The sequence below is a fragment of the Balaenoptera borealis genome (genome assembly GCF_965194805.1).
Source record: "Balaenoptera borealis genome assembly, chromosome: 19".
NCBI classification, from domain to species: domain Eukaryota; kingdom Metazoa; phylum Chordata; class Mammalia; order Artiodactyla; family Balaenopteridae; genus Balaenoptera; species Balaenoptera borealis.
In genome coordinates this window covers 63,187,430-63,201,573 of record NC_138878.1, presented here as the reverse complement: position 1 = coordinate 63,201,573, position 14,144 = coordinate 63,187,430, and the positions used below count along the sequence as shown (strand labels likewise).

The following is a 14,144-nucleotide window of genomic DNA, read 5'->3' as shown; positions in this document are numbered from 1 at the left end:
CCCCCAGGAAGCAGGGGCAGGGCCTTGGCCAGCATCTGGGTGCCAGCAGGGCAGGGGTGGGGCCCTGGGGGGATGAGGGCTATAAAAGGCTCCTCGGGGAGGGCTCCCCAGCTCCAAGCTCACAGCCTGCCTGCCCCTGGACACCTCTGTCATCATGTGCTTCCCGGTTCTGTGCCTTGCCCTGTCCCTGGCAGGGACTGGTGAGACAGTGGGAAAGATGTGGGAGGGCGGTCGGGCCCCGGTTCTCATGCTGCCCCCCGGCCCCGCTCCATGAGTCCCTCTCCTCCCACATGGCACCGCAGCCTGCACCCCTGCGACCCCGTCTAGCCCAGACCAGGACACCAGGCTCTCTCTTATCTCTCCCAGCCCCACCCTAAAATCCAACCTGGCCCCTCCTCAGTGTCACCTTGCTTGCACTAGGTCCCTGCTCCCTCGGGAATAACCAGACTTTTCTCCTCTTCCCCTCTCAGATCCCTGCCCCCACCCACCTTACTAAAGGGGCAGATCCTGGGCCATCTCTGTCTCTCTCTTCCACAGAGCCCCCCCCAATCCCATCAGATGCTGGGACCCTAATCACCCCCTCCTATCCCTACTTCTCTATGGCCCAGTGGTCCGGCTCTTGAGGCCCCAAATCCTACCACACCCTGGTGATTTTCCCCATCCAGCTGTCAGCTCTCAACTAGCTCCTTCAGTCCTGACATCTGGTCCCCCGCCATCCCCCCAGGACCCCAAATTTCACTAGACACCTATACTTCTTCAAAAACAGACTTTCTGGTCTGTGACTAAGTAGGCCTCCCATCTGGTATCGGGGGTGGGTTCTGCAAATGTCGCTTCCTCACCTCTTTGCTCCAGAACCCCGCATCCCACAACCCCAGCCTTTTCCCCCCAGGAAAAATATCCAGAACCCACAATCACATGCTCCTTTCCTTGGAGAATTTCCATCCTTCCCCAAGTTCCAGCCCTTTACCAACCAGAATCCCTCCTGCGCAGCTCTGGTTTTCTGGGAACCCACCCACCAGGATCCCAACACGTACCTTCCCAGCCCAGCTGTCCTGCCCTAGGTACCCCAACATCTGATTCTAAAACCCCACATCAAGTGAGTTCTCTCTGTGTTCCCACAGCTGTTTGGCCCCTGATATGCCTCCTCCTCCATTCCTGTCCTGGCGCTGCTCCCAAGAAAACCCCAGATCCCTCCAGTAGCCTCAGCCCATGAACCCCAGCCCCATGAGAATCACCCAATCCCAGAATGACTGTTATTCCGCTCTCCCTTCTCCTGAGCTCCCTCCCAGTCTGACCCCAACCTGGTCCCGGGGCCCTCACTCTTGTTAGAATGCCATTGCTACATCACAGGACCCCTTTCCCAGCCTAATCCTTTCATTCATTCTTTGATCTGGAACCCCAAATTCTCTCAAATCTCCCAGCTCCATTCCAGGAACCCCCAAATTCCCCAGATGCTCTTCTTGGCCCCTCTAACCTAATTGCCCAAATCTGCGTTCTTTCCAGAAGCCCAAAAGCTCAACCCAAGCCCTAACTATTTCATCAGCCTGAGAGCCCCTTAATCCTCCAAATCCTTCCTCCTGCAGCCTCTGACCTCGTCTCTTGGTGCCTTTATCCTTGGTTTCCCCTCTCAGAACCCATAGCCTCCTGTCCTGCAGTCCAAGAACCCAAATCACCCAACCCCCCTCACCAGATGCCTGCTCCAGATGCTGTCTTGTTGTTCCCTACCCTAATCCCGGGGGTCAGCTCTGTACTCAGCCGAGTCTCCACACCCAGGACCAGCCACCAACCCACAATCCCAGGGATGGCTCCAGAATTCCAGGCCCTTCCCAACACCCCTGGCCCATGTTCAGACCCCCAGCTCTGGTCCTCTACCCCCACGAACCTCCAATCACACAGCTCAGCTCCCTCTCCTAGCCCCGTCTCTTAGCCCCATTGCTAACTCCACCCGACCTGACCCAGCACCCCCATCCACAGGTGCTGTGCCCCTTATCCAGTCCCGGATCATAGGAGGCCACGAGTGTAAGAAGCATTCCCAGCCCTGGCAGGTGGCTCTGTACCGTTTCAGCAGCTTCCAGTGTGGCGGTGTCCTGGTGGACCCCCAGTGGGTCCTCACAGCTGCTCACTGCAAGAGTGAGTGAGTAGGGGCAGGGGATCTGGAGAGGGGGGCACACACAGGATCAAGCAGCCAGCACTGTCCCCTCGGATAACCTCAGGGGAGGCTGGGGGACCTGAGGCAGAGAGGGAAGGTTGTGGTCCAGGGTCACAAGGAGAGGGGCAGGGCTGGGACTGGATGACCCCAGGGAAGCCCTCTCCATGTGACCCTGGGTCTCCAAGAGACCCTGGGTCTCTTGGGTCTGTCCTGTTGTCTCTCTTTCTGTCTGCCTCTGTCCTATCTCTGTGTGTGTCTCAGTAACTGGCTCTGCTGTGGGTCTCTCTGTGTGACTATGACTGGTCTCTCTCTCCCTCTCTCTTCTGTCTCCATTTCTCTGTGTCTCTCCCTGTCTCTGTCTATCTCAAGTCTCTGCTGCCATCTCTGTCACCTGTGTCTCATCCTCCAACTCTCTGCTCTGTGTCTCTGTCTCTCTCTGGGTCTCTGCCTCACTCCCTCTCCCGTCACTGCTGAGCGCACCTCCACCCCAGAGAAATGGAAGAGATTAGCCATCCCTGGGCAGCACCTCCCTCCACGCCAATCATCCACTCCAGGGGGACACAGAGAAGGTCTAGTGGGGGCAGTGGAGGGAAGGAGGAAGGAGAAGAGGAGAGAGGGAGCTGGGGCAGGAAGGGGACGCCGACCTTGGGCTGGGGGCCAGGTCACCCGCCTGCTGGGGAACCAGCCCCGCAGCCCCAGCTGCGGCGGAGCTGGTCGCCCCGCCCCCTCCCCTCCCCCTCCCCCTCCCCCCCCTGCCGTGCTCCTCCGTTTTCTCTCTCACTCTCTCACCCCTTTGCCTCCTCTGTCTCTATTTCTCATTCTCTCTTATTCCTTCCTCCTCCCTTCCTCACCTGGTCCGTGTCTCACTCTCCTGCTTCGCTCTGTCCTTTCCCTCCCTTCCTCTTTTTTTAGTCTGTTCCTCACGGTCTCTGTCTCTTCCTCCTCCTGTCCCCTGTGTGCTCCCTCTATCGCACCGTCTCCCCTCCATCTTTCCCATCCTCTCTACTGTTCCAAGCTCTTCTTTGACTCCATTTCAGTCTGTCTCTGTCTGTGACATTGTCACATTCTTTCATGTATTTACTCGCAGTCTCTTTGTTTTCTGTGACTCTGTATCTTTCCTCGGTCTCTCTCTCTCTCTCCCTCTCTCTCCCCCCCCCCCTTCTTGTTTCTCTTTCTTATTTTGGACCCTTCCTCATGCCCTCCCTTTCTGCCTCCTCTCTCATTCTCATCGTCTCCATCTTCTCCTTCACCAGCAATTACCAGCTCTGGCTGGGTCGCCACAACCTGTTTGAGGACGAAGACACAGCCCAGTTTGCCCATGTCAGTAAGGACTTTCCACACCCCAATTTCAACCTGAGCCTCCTGAAGAACGACACCCTCCCCCCAGGGGAGGACTACAGCCATGACCTCATGCTGCTCCGCCTGGAAGGGCCCGTCCAGATCACAGAGGACGTGCAGGTCCTGGAGCTGCCCACCGAGGAACCCCAGCTGGAGAGCACCTGCTATGCCTCTGGCTGGGGCAGCATCGAACCAGATAAGTGTATGCCAGGGCCACGCCCTGCAGCCTGGAGCCCAGGCACCTGGGTGTAAGGGAGGAGGGGGCTGGGGACCTGGACTCTGGAGTCTGGGGGAGGAGGGCTGAGGGGGTGGGGTCTGGCCACAGCCGTGTTTCTCCCTGGCCCGTAGTCACTTACCCAGATGACCTCCAGTGTGTGGACCTTACTGTCCTGCCCAATGAGATGTGTGCCAGTGCCCACCCCCAGAAGGTGACAGAGTTCATGCTGTGTGCTGGACACCTGGAGGGCGGCAAGGACACCTGCGTGGTGAGCCAGTCTGTCCCCCGAGCCTTGCAGTGCTGGGGGAGGGGACTCAGGTTCTGGACAGGGGTTCAGAGCTAAGCAGGCACCTGTCTCCATAACTTCGCAGCTGTAGCCCTCTGCCCCCTTTCCTTCCTGTATCCCCATCCCGGTATCCTGGGTATCTCCCTCCTGCACATCATAATTCGCCTGTTCCTCTAACACATGCTTACTCTCCGGTCAGAGAAAGCTTCTCCGGAGAGGTGACATCTGAGACGAGCCCTGAGGGCGGGAGTGTCCTATAGATGGGTCCCGCTCCTCCTCCCCACTGATCTGTCTGCAGGGACCATCCTCCTCCTGGATCCTCCCTCCCCCCCCAACCCCGGGGAAGAAACTGGACCCTGAGGTCCCATCCCCATTGGCAGGACTCAAGCCACTGTCCCCTCTGTTGGAGTCCCCGCTGATGTTCTTCTGGGAGGGGACTCTGGAGACAATTGTCTCTTTCCCCAGAGATGGGGAGTCGCTGTCTGGATCTGTGCACCCAGGTCCAAGTGCTGGAGCCCCCCAGGCCCAGCTAACCTCTCTCACACTCTCCCCCTCCCCCTTGTGCTGTAGGGTGACTCAGGGGGCCCGCTGATCTGCGAGGGTATGTTTCAGGGAATCACGTCATGGGGCCACATCCCGTGTGGTGCCCCCAATAAGCCCTCCGTCTACACCAAAGTGATTTTATATGTGGATTGGATCAAGAAGACCATGGCTGACAACCCCTGAATGCCCCCGCCCTGTCCCTTACCCCCAGTAAAATCGAATATGCATCAACTCCTGGTGTCATTTGCCCTTCCAGACGCTAGACACCTGGGAACTCGGGACCCATCCGGCCCGGACTAGAGCCTCCCCAGCCCTCCCGGTCTCTCTCGGCGGGAGATGTGCAGTTATGATCAGGGGGGAAAGGAAGGGTCAGAGGCAGGTGTGGACAAAGAGGCAGAGAAAGGCTCAGACCCCAAAGGACAAGGCAAGAACTCTGAGCCCCACTCTGCCCTGGGGGAGAGCACGAAACGGAGGCTCGGACTCAGAGAGATAGGGCCCACGTTTTATTGTGGCACGGAAGCCAGGGAGGGGCGGGGGGTATAAATTGCAAGCCACGCCTCCCTGGGGCGGGGTCTGTTCCGCCGGGGAGCGGGGCTAAATCAAATGCTGGGCAGTGTCGTGTCGGCCCCGGGCAAGACTGGACATCCTGGGGCGGTGCTGGCCCTCGGAGGGGTAGGAACTCCTATGATGAAGTGCGGCTTCGGGCCACGGCCAGCGAGGGCTGGACGCCTGGGGGCGGGGCCTAGCTAAGCTCGGGGGCGGGGCCACACCAACAGGCCACACAGCACGGGCGGAGTGCGGAACTGGAGGGGGCGGTGTTGGACTTCCGGGGTGGGGGCAGGGGGAGGACTCTGGGCGGGAACAGAGCCGCAAAGGGAGGGCCCTGGCTCGAGGGGTGGGGCTTTGCCACCTGTTCTCGGAGGGTTCTTAGGGGGTGGGACCTCCAGGGAAGTCTAATCTCGGGCGCGTGGCCAAGATGAAATGGGTGGGCCCGGCACCTGGCGGCGGTTAGGCGTCAGTGTCCTGAGAAGCTCGGGTGCAATTGCTTAGAGAGGCTTAGACGGGGGTTCTTGGGGGGGAAGTGACGTGGGCTCTTCCTCGGTGCTCTTGGAGTCCGGGTCTGACTGCTGCTGTTCGGACTCGGACTTCAGGGTGCTCTGCTGCGAGACGCACCGGCGGCGGCTCACCCGCAGCTCCGTGGAGGGCCCCCTTTTGCCCCACATGCCCACGTAGTTTAAGTAGCTCAGGGTTCCTGGGGGTGGGGGCCAGATGGGCTGCTGGACTCCGAACCCCGCCCTAGGCCCCGCCCTCTCCCTCGAGGCTGACCTCCCCGGGGGTCCGCCCCAATCTGGCCAGAAGCCCTGCCTGGTATTCTCCCCGGGTGCCACCCCCTGCCGAGACCCCGCCCCTTCCTCCCGAGGCCCCGCCCTCACCGGCCCACAGCGTCAAGGCGCCGGCGCCCCAGCACAGGTAGGTGGTCACCAGGTAGGATACCTGTGGCCTCGGTTGGAGCGTCTCGCAGTTGGCTACAAAGAGCGTCAGGCTGAGGACAACCAGGAGCCCTGCACTGGGGTGGGGCCAGAGATGGACACGAGGCTGGAGAGGGACCCCGAGGCCCCCAGAAAGAGAAAAGAGAGACATCCTCTCCCACCCTCCATGACAAGGGCGCGCGCGCAAACACACACACAAGACAGAAGATACCAGGAGGGGGCGGAAAGAAAGAGGGGGAAACAGGAAGAGAGTGAGAGGCCCAGCACACTCACCCCGACTGAGAAGGATATAGAACTGAGAAACACACAGGGAGGGTGGGGCAGAGAGCCCAAGAGGCATTCAAAGACAGAGACCCAGCAGGACAGAAACTGAGACACACCTCCCCAAAGCCAGAAAGAGAGCCCCGGGGAGAGATGCTGAGGTGGGGAGGGCACCCCTTCCCCCAGGGAAACACTCACCGATGCAAAAGCTGAGGGAACTGAAGATGAGGTCAGCCTTATTAAGGCGGCGGAATACTGGCCGGAAGGAGAAGCCCATGGCCAGGAGGAGGAGTAGACACAGGATCAGGGCCACGATCATGAAGCCCATGCTCATGTGGATGAGAACTGGAAGGGAAGGGGGAAATGCCCCAGAGTCACCCCCGGATACTCTCCAAGGTCACCCTCCCAGCTCATCCCCACTGACAGCCCTGAGCAACATCCCCAACAGACACCCCCAAATTTTAGCTACAGACATCCTCAAAATCACCCCCACTGCCCTCGCCAAAGTCACCTCCTTGAAATCCCAAAATGACTCCTACTCTCACAAAGTCAGCCCCACGTACCCATAAAGTTAACCCAAAGTCTTTAAAAACCCACCTTCTTTAAAAATTGTGAATCACTATGTTGTACACCTGAAACTTATATAATACTATAAGTCAACTATATCTCAATTTTTAAAAAAGTCATCCCCACTTGCACCCTCAAAGTTGTCCCAAATCACCCTCTCTTACCCCAAAGTCAATCCTAGACACTCTCATAATCAACTCCACACATACCTCCAAGGTCACCCCACAGATGACCCCTGAGTCACCCCCACTCACATCCTCAAGTTCACCCCACAGAATCATCTCTATTATTTCTAGAGTCATCCCCACAGTCACCCCTAAAGTTATTCATACTCCCAAAAGATGCCCCACAGCAAATCACATTAATACCTTCCATACCAATCCCAGGCACTCCCCATAGCACCCTTAGTCACTTTAATCACCTCTAAAGTCACGCTACTTCTCTCCCACTCTTACCCCAAGTTTCCCTAATGACCCCACTCACACCCCCAGACCTCCCCAGGTATCCCAATGTCACCCCCATTCACACCCTAGAGCCCCTCACAGACAGTCTCCAAATCACCCTCCTGACATCCCCCAGAGCACACACACAGATGTACACACAAGAAAATTTCCAAATACTCTAAAACCAAAGTACCTAAAAGACGTAATCACACTCAGTTTAAAATTGATATTTATCCAATTTGCATTTCAGTATGACAGGAGTTTCAGCTCCTTCTGAGAATTACATCTCTCCCTTTTAGCCCTTTCCTACTTTGCCTACTTTTGAACAGTGCAAGACTATTTCAGCCAAATGAGCTAAAACTCCATTTGCTTTGTTTCTGGCAAACTGAACATATTACAAAATAGAAATAGTGCTCTCAGGATCAATCACATAATCCTGGTTGAGAGTTTTTCATGACATACCCTGCCCTCTGGGGCCACAGAGGTAGTCATGTGACTCTGGCTGAGCCAATCACAGTGCCCCATGACCCAGACAGTGGTGATTGGCTCAAACATGGGCACATGACCAAAGCCAACCAATCAAGCTCTGCCCAGGGACTTTTTCTAACTGAAGCTGTCAGGGACCAGCTCTTTCTTCTCTAATCAAGAGGATTATGAGCTTGGAGCTGCCTGAGCCTTGGACCCAGCCTCCTAGGTGACAGGAGAACTGAGAGAGTAAAACTAAGAAGAAAAAGCAGGCAAGAGAAGGAGAGAAAGAGAGTTGAGATGACACTCAAGTCCCTGGCTCTTGTCATCCCAGAGACAAGCCCACTCTGTAGTTTGGTCAGAAGGGATGGGCATTTGCAGCTTACCTCCGCACCATGCATTTCGCCTTCCTGCCGTTCCTCACTTGGAGTCCCAGTTATAAGCCAGTCAGTACGTTGCATTGCTCTAGCCACCATGCTTGGTTTGGGGGTACCTTGTGACCCAGTCACACAGGACTTTTGCAGGAAATTTCTGCACTTTTTTTTCCTGCCGGACCTGAGGTCTGAGTTGTTAGCAGTTCTGCCAGTCATTCTTCTGTGTGTCTGCTTTCAGGTTCATTCCCCGCCCTTCTCTGTTCTGCATTACAAGGACTACATTTACCAGCCTCCCTTGCTCACTGACTTATCTCTGTTTGGCTCATGGGAGGCACTGGCAGAAGACTGGCTCTAGCGAGAGGGGACAAGCCAGGGTCTTTATTCTCCTCTCTCTCTGCCTCAGTTGGTGTCTTCAGCCATCGATGCATTTCTTCTGTGACTGTAGCCACCTCTAAGCAAATCCCAGCATGAGTCTGTGCCTTCCAGATGGCTCCGACTTCCAGACTCCAGTAATACTACTTCTTCCCTTTGTCCTTCTGGCGTAGGGGCCTAGCAGCTTCCTGAGTTGCTAATCCCTGATTTGCCTCACCATTCCTACTCGGCTTCTCAGCTCTTCTATTACCTATGAAACCAATTCCCTATATTTACTTCCCTCTGAAGCACCTAGAATGATTTTTTTTTCCTAACTGGATCCTACCTTGCCACTACATGGAGCCTTGAGAATGAAGCCCACTCAAGTAAGTAACCAAGAAACAGACAGACAGTAATGTCTGATGCAATCCCTTGCTTGGACCGCTGAATGCAGCCATATCTGAAAGTATTTCTACCCCCATACTTTTTCACTTAGGTGAACCTGTAAATTCCTTCACTCAAGCTAGTTCAAGTTAGAGTTTCTACCACCTGTGATCCAAAGACTTATGACTGATTCAGGTCCCTTCTGTAGGCTCCTGGCAAGGAGCACAGGATTCAGTACTGCCTGAATACCACCCACCAAAATCACAGTCAAACCCTAAAACACACACACACACACACACACACACACACACATAAAACCATAATTGAATGTTCACCAAAAATCTAGAAGGAGAAGAACTCCCCAAAGCTGAGGAGCAGTTGGTAAAGTCACAGAGGCAAAGGTGGAGAATTTAGACTACATAAAAATCCTAAATTTCTGCACCTAAAAAATAATTAAAACCCTCACAACCTATTTGTTATTTCTTTATGCCAACCACAAAGCTTTGTATATTCTTAGCATTCAATAAATGGTGATTTACCTTTAAACGAGAACTGTAACACTGCCATGTGTGTTTTTTAAATGAAATATAAATAAATACATGCCTATATATGTGTGTGTGTGTATATATAGTCTTACGTGTATATAACCATAGCCATTTTCTCATATATGCAGAGACTTTGACTAGCAGAACACATAAGAGCTTAAAAATGGCTTCGTAACATCGGTTGCCCCCAGGAAGGGGAACTGGGAGGGACGGGGGACAAAAATGAGAGGGAGACTTCTGCATTTTTTAAAATGTTGAACCACGCAAATATATTACCTGTTCAAATAAAATAAAAGTCATTTAAATTTTAAAATAAGGAAAAATTTTTAAATCACATAGAGGGATTCCCTGGCGGTCCAGTGCTTAGGACTCTGTGCTTTCACTGCCAAGGGCCCAGGGTTCAATCCCTGGTAGGGGAACTAAGATCCCAAAAGCCGCGTGGTGCAGCCAAAAAATCAAATCAAATCAAATCAAATAAAATCACACAGAGTTAACATTTCAGAACAAATGAGGAATGTAATGAATATTCGCCCTTCTTTTTTGTCTTCCCAGCGCCTTTGAACACCAGTCCTATGTTTGGGGAATTTCCCAATGTTTGTATCCACACTTCCCAGCAAGGAAACCAGCCTCTTACTGCTAGGACCTCAGCATGTGACCAGGTTCCACCAATAAAATAGAGCCACGCTAAACTTGGAATCAGCAGCCAGGAGAAATAGCCGTGAACTCTATTCTAGTCGGAGTGGCTGCAACTTCCTCCGGGGTCCTGGGGCAGCAGAGAAAGAGGTTCCCCAGTGGAGTCCAGGCCTGGAGAGACTGGGGTCCACACGCCAGGCTACAGTGTGTGTGACCAGTCAGCCAGTCCCCAGGACTCTTTCGGCACAGTCTTCATCACTCAGTCAGTCCCTGGAGCCCAGTTCCCTGGCCTCACAGAGAGTCTATAAGCTCCGCAATATCCTGTGTAAATCTATTTTCTGCTTAAACCAGCTTGAATTGGCTTCTGCTGCTTGTCATGAGAATCCTGACTTCCGTATGGGGAGTGTATATCAAAGCCCTACAAAATTTCCTCAGCCCTTTTGAAGCACTGCTATTCTGCTCTTGGGAATACATCCCCCAAAAGGAGTCATGCTCAAAGAAAGTATTGTAAATAGAGGGGGAAATTGTGCACAGTTGCTTTTGCCCACCCAGCATCCATTCCCATTCTTTTGGCAAGAGCAACTTGCTATTGTTCAGAGGAACTCTCTGCCCACCCTCTGTCCTTGTGATTCTGACAGAAATGACCCCCTCCGTTGACTCTTAAGAAAAGCATGTGATTCAGACCCAGCCAGACACAGCATGACGTCCTCCTGACCACAGCAAATGATTCAGGGAGGAGTGAGAAATCCCAGGGTAGTTAATCTGATCCCATCGGAGCTAATCCTGAGAACTTTGTGTGAGGGCCACAGAAGAAAACTTATTCTCTTTTCTTCTTCGTTGCTTACAGGAAAAAAATGGGACCTGGGAGCTGCTGAGAGCCCCATTGCCACTGTATGAGCACAGCTTGCCTGAGGGCCCAACACAAAAGAATCCTTCAAGGAGAGATGGCAAGAGACAGATACCTTTTGAACACCTGGATCCCGAAGCAGGGACAATTTATGCCTGCAGACTTTTCCGTAACTTGAAACCAGCTTGAGTTTGAGAGGTATAAGAGAAAGAGATACTCAAAATAAATAAATAAGATTAATACCACACAATATTCTGGAAGTTTTATGAGCACTTATTTGAGATCTGAAATGAAGGTAGGCGCATTGGCTGGTGGGGTGGCGGATCCTTATAATAATAAGAAGAAATCTGGGGGTAGCACTTACTATGTGCCAGGCACTGTTCTAATTCCTTTACGTGTTTTAACTCACGTATTCCTCAAACAGCCCATGAATTGGTACTACTATCACTGACATTATAGAAACGAGGAAACTGAGGCACACAGGGGTGACGTAATATGCCCAGGATCACCCAGCTACCAAGTGTCTGAGGCAGGATTCAAACCCAGAGCTCTGGCTCCAGGGTCTGGGCTGCCTCTGGGGCAATGCTCGAAAGCACTGGAAACGCGGAGACCTACAAGGAGGCAAAATGTTTCTGAAGGAGCTGGAAGGCTCTTGTTATCTTAAAAAAAAACACACTATTTTAAAAAGAGTGAGAGAGAGAATGAAGGTGTCTAGCCATCTAGTCATGAGGCAGATTGGGTTCTGGCCAAGTGTAACGCTCTTTTTCCCATGAGCAATGACAGTCCTGTTTCCTCATAAGCCCACATAAAACTCCAGGAAGCTTCCTCATAAGGCCTTCAGAGAATCTCCAGAGACCCTCTCAAGAATTCTAAAGATCCCCCCCCCCAACCAAGAACACCCAAAGAGATTCCCCCAGAGATTCTCTCCCCAGATCATCTCCAGAGACCACCCCGCCCCCAGAGCATCCCAAAGCCTGCCCAGGCTCCTACTGACCGGTGACTTGGCCCAGGCTGGCGCACTTGTGCTTCCCGCAGTTGGTCCAGAAGCCCAGGTAGCCAGTGTAGGAGCCCTGCAAGTAGGCCATACGCCCATCCATCATGCTGAACAGCATCAGGGTCGCCAGGATGTTGAAGACAAGACACCAGCCCCGCAGGACAAACTTGCGGTCCTCCTCCCAGGCAGAGGCTTGTTCCGCTGGGAAAGAATAGAGTTCTGGAGGCCTGGCTCTGCCTGCATCACTCGGTTGCGTCCTAGTCTCCATCTTCGAACACAGCCACGTCTCCACCCCCACCCTAACCTTGCCTTTTACCCCATTCTCAATCCCCTTCCACCCACAGCCATCTTCCCATCCCCACCCAAACCCCAATCCCGATTTCATCCCCACCTCTGTTTCCTGTGCCATCCCAGCACCATCCACAGCCCCGTGCCATCCCCTATATTCCCCCTGTCCTAAACCCCGAACACAACTCCATTCCCATCTCTAGCCCTAATGCACATCTCCTCTCCCACCCACCACCCATCCTAAACCCAGACCTACTTGTTTTGTCTCCGACCTCCTCCTCTGCTCCCTATTCCGCAAAGCCCAGCTCCATCTCCACTCTCAACATCATCCCCTTCTCTCCATCCCTGTCACATATCCCAACCCGGGACACAGACAGCTATGACACAGGTTCCAAAGTGTGTTCACGAGGCCAAGACCCATGGTGCCCAAAGAGTGAACACGGGTGGTGCACCCGACATTCACCAAGGGCTGTGATCTGCCAACCTTCCAGCTGGCAGGGACCCTGACCCCGCACTGCTCACTTACCTCCAGCTACGCTGGACTTCACAGGGTCCCTCCCGCACACCAAGAGGCTACCTTGGGGCCTCTACACCCTGAGTTCATGCTGCCCCCTCTACCTGGGGCACTAGTCTTCCACCTTGGCCCGACTGCCCCAATCACTCTCACCTCCAATATCACTTCCTCCACATCTCCTTTCCTGAGCCCTACCCCACCCCCAGCCTCAATTCTTAGCCAGGTTGCCCATTAAACACTCTCACAGTACAGTGTGCAATTCTCTCGTACGTGCACACCTTAGACTTGGGATTTATTATTTCACTATTTATTTCCCTGCCAGTCTTCCATGAGGGTAGGGAACCAATCTCTTCTATTTCCCGCTGCATCCCTATTGCCTGGTACAGAGCCTTTGCTCTTTGTTAACTAAAAAGAATAATGAATGAATGCATGAATTAATGAATGAAGGGATGGATGCATTAGTGGTACCCAGTAATAGTCATTCCCTTCTCTTCTTCTACGGTACATCCCAACGTGGATTTCGGAGGAAGTTGGGTCTCTGAGTCTGGAACTCAGGAAGGAGCTTGGGAGATGGAGAAAGAAACTTTTAGGACTGAATCAATACCCATGAAATGTAAAAATTCAACAGGTTTTTCTTACAATGGGTTCTGAGCCCTTTTGCATGTGATCAACCCATCTCATCCTTATAACAACCCTCTGAAGTATCATTGTCTCCTCTCACAGATGAGGAAACAGAGGTACAGAGCGGTTAAATGGATATTCATGTAATTAAAGACATAAAAGTTCACGGGGTTTTATTTTTTCCAAAAGATCATCACTAAAGCCAAAGGAGAGGATGAAGGAGACAACAGTTTGGAAAATCCCCACTTCTGACTGGAAAGGCGGCATACACTCTCTGGGATGCTTGCACCCTTGCTGACCTCTCCTGAGCCCTTCTTGAGCTGTAGCTGGGTCTGCCTCCTCTCCCCAATCCCAGATTTTTTCATTTTTAAAATTTATTTATTTTTTGGCCACGTCACGTGGCTTGTGGTATCTTAGTTCCCCAACCAGGGATGGAACCCGTGCCCCCTGCAGTGGTAGTGCAGAATCCTAACTCTGGACTGCCAGGGAAGTCCCAATCCCCAAGTCCAGATTGGAGGTCTTTGAGGGCAGGGAACAGGCCCAATCTTCTCAGGGTCCCTGAGACTCAGGGAAAGGTGAGGAGAGACAGAGGAGAAGGAAAGGGAGCAAGAAGACACAAAGAATTTCAGATGGAAATAAAGGGATGAAATTGATTCAGAGAAGGCCCTGGGACGGGGGGAGGGTGGGAACAGGTAGGAGGAAGGAATCAGAAATTCAGATCTCAGGCCCTCCAGAAACTGCAAGAATTGATCTCAGACAAAGCCCATGACCCAGCCCTGACACAGCCCTGTCTAGCCCTGACCCTACTCTGGCCCCCGTTGTCTCCACTCTGAC

The 14,144-nt window shown here is 53.2% G+C and overlaps 3 protein-coding genes across 8 annotated transcripts in view; 2 read left to right on the top strand and 1 right to left on the bottom strand.

The window, feature by feature from the left end:
- The window catches only part of SHANK1 (SH3 and multiple ankyrin repeat domains 1), a 156,884-nt gene that overhangs the window by 33,860 nt on the left and 108,880 nt on the right, over window positions 1–14,144 (top strand). The window lies entirely within an intron of this gene.
- Window positions 62–4,764, top strand: KLK1 (kallikrein 1). Its single transcript, XM_082367750.1, has 5 exons — window positions 62–200; window positions 1,975–2,134; window positions 3,403–3,689; window positions 3,836–3,972; window positions 4,561–4,764. Exons 1-5 carry the CDS (start codon window positions 155–157, stop codon window positions 4,714–4,716), a joined length of 786 nt encoding a protein of 261 aa, XP_082223876.1. The 5' UTR covers window positions 62–154; the 3' UTR covers window positions 4,717–4,764.
- Window positions 4,860–12,521, bottom strand: LOC309616775 (uncharacterized protein). Of its 6 annotated transcripts, none has more exons than XM_082367760.1 (3): window positions 6,483–12,516; window positions 6,028–6,095; window positions 4,860–5,693 (listed from the first exon to the last, which is right to left on the bottom strand). In XM_082367760.1, exons 1-3 carry the CDS (start codon window positions 6,616–6,618, stop codon window positions 5,580–5,582), a joined length of 318 nt encoding a protein of 105 aa, XP_082223886.1. In that variant the 5' UTR covers window positions 6,619–12,516; the 3' UTR covers window positions 4,860–5,579. The 6 variants fall into 6 exon arrangements, 2 of the variants coding, with proteins under 2 accessions (XP_082223886.1, XP_082223885.1); XR_014237587.1 differs by having other exon boundaries at window positions 4,870–5,785; window positions 6,028–6,100; XR_014237588.1 differs by having other exon boundaries at window positions 4,870–5,785.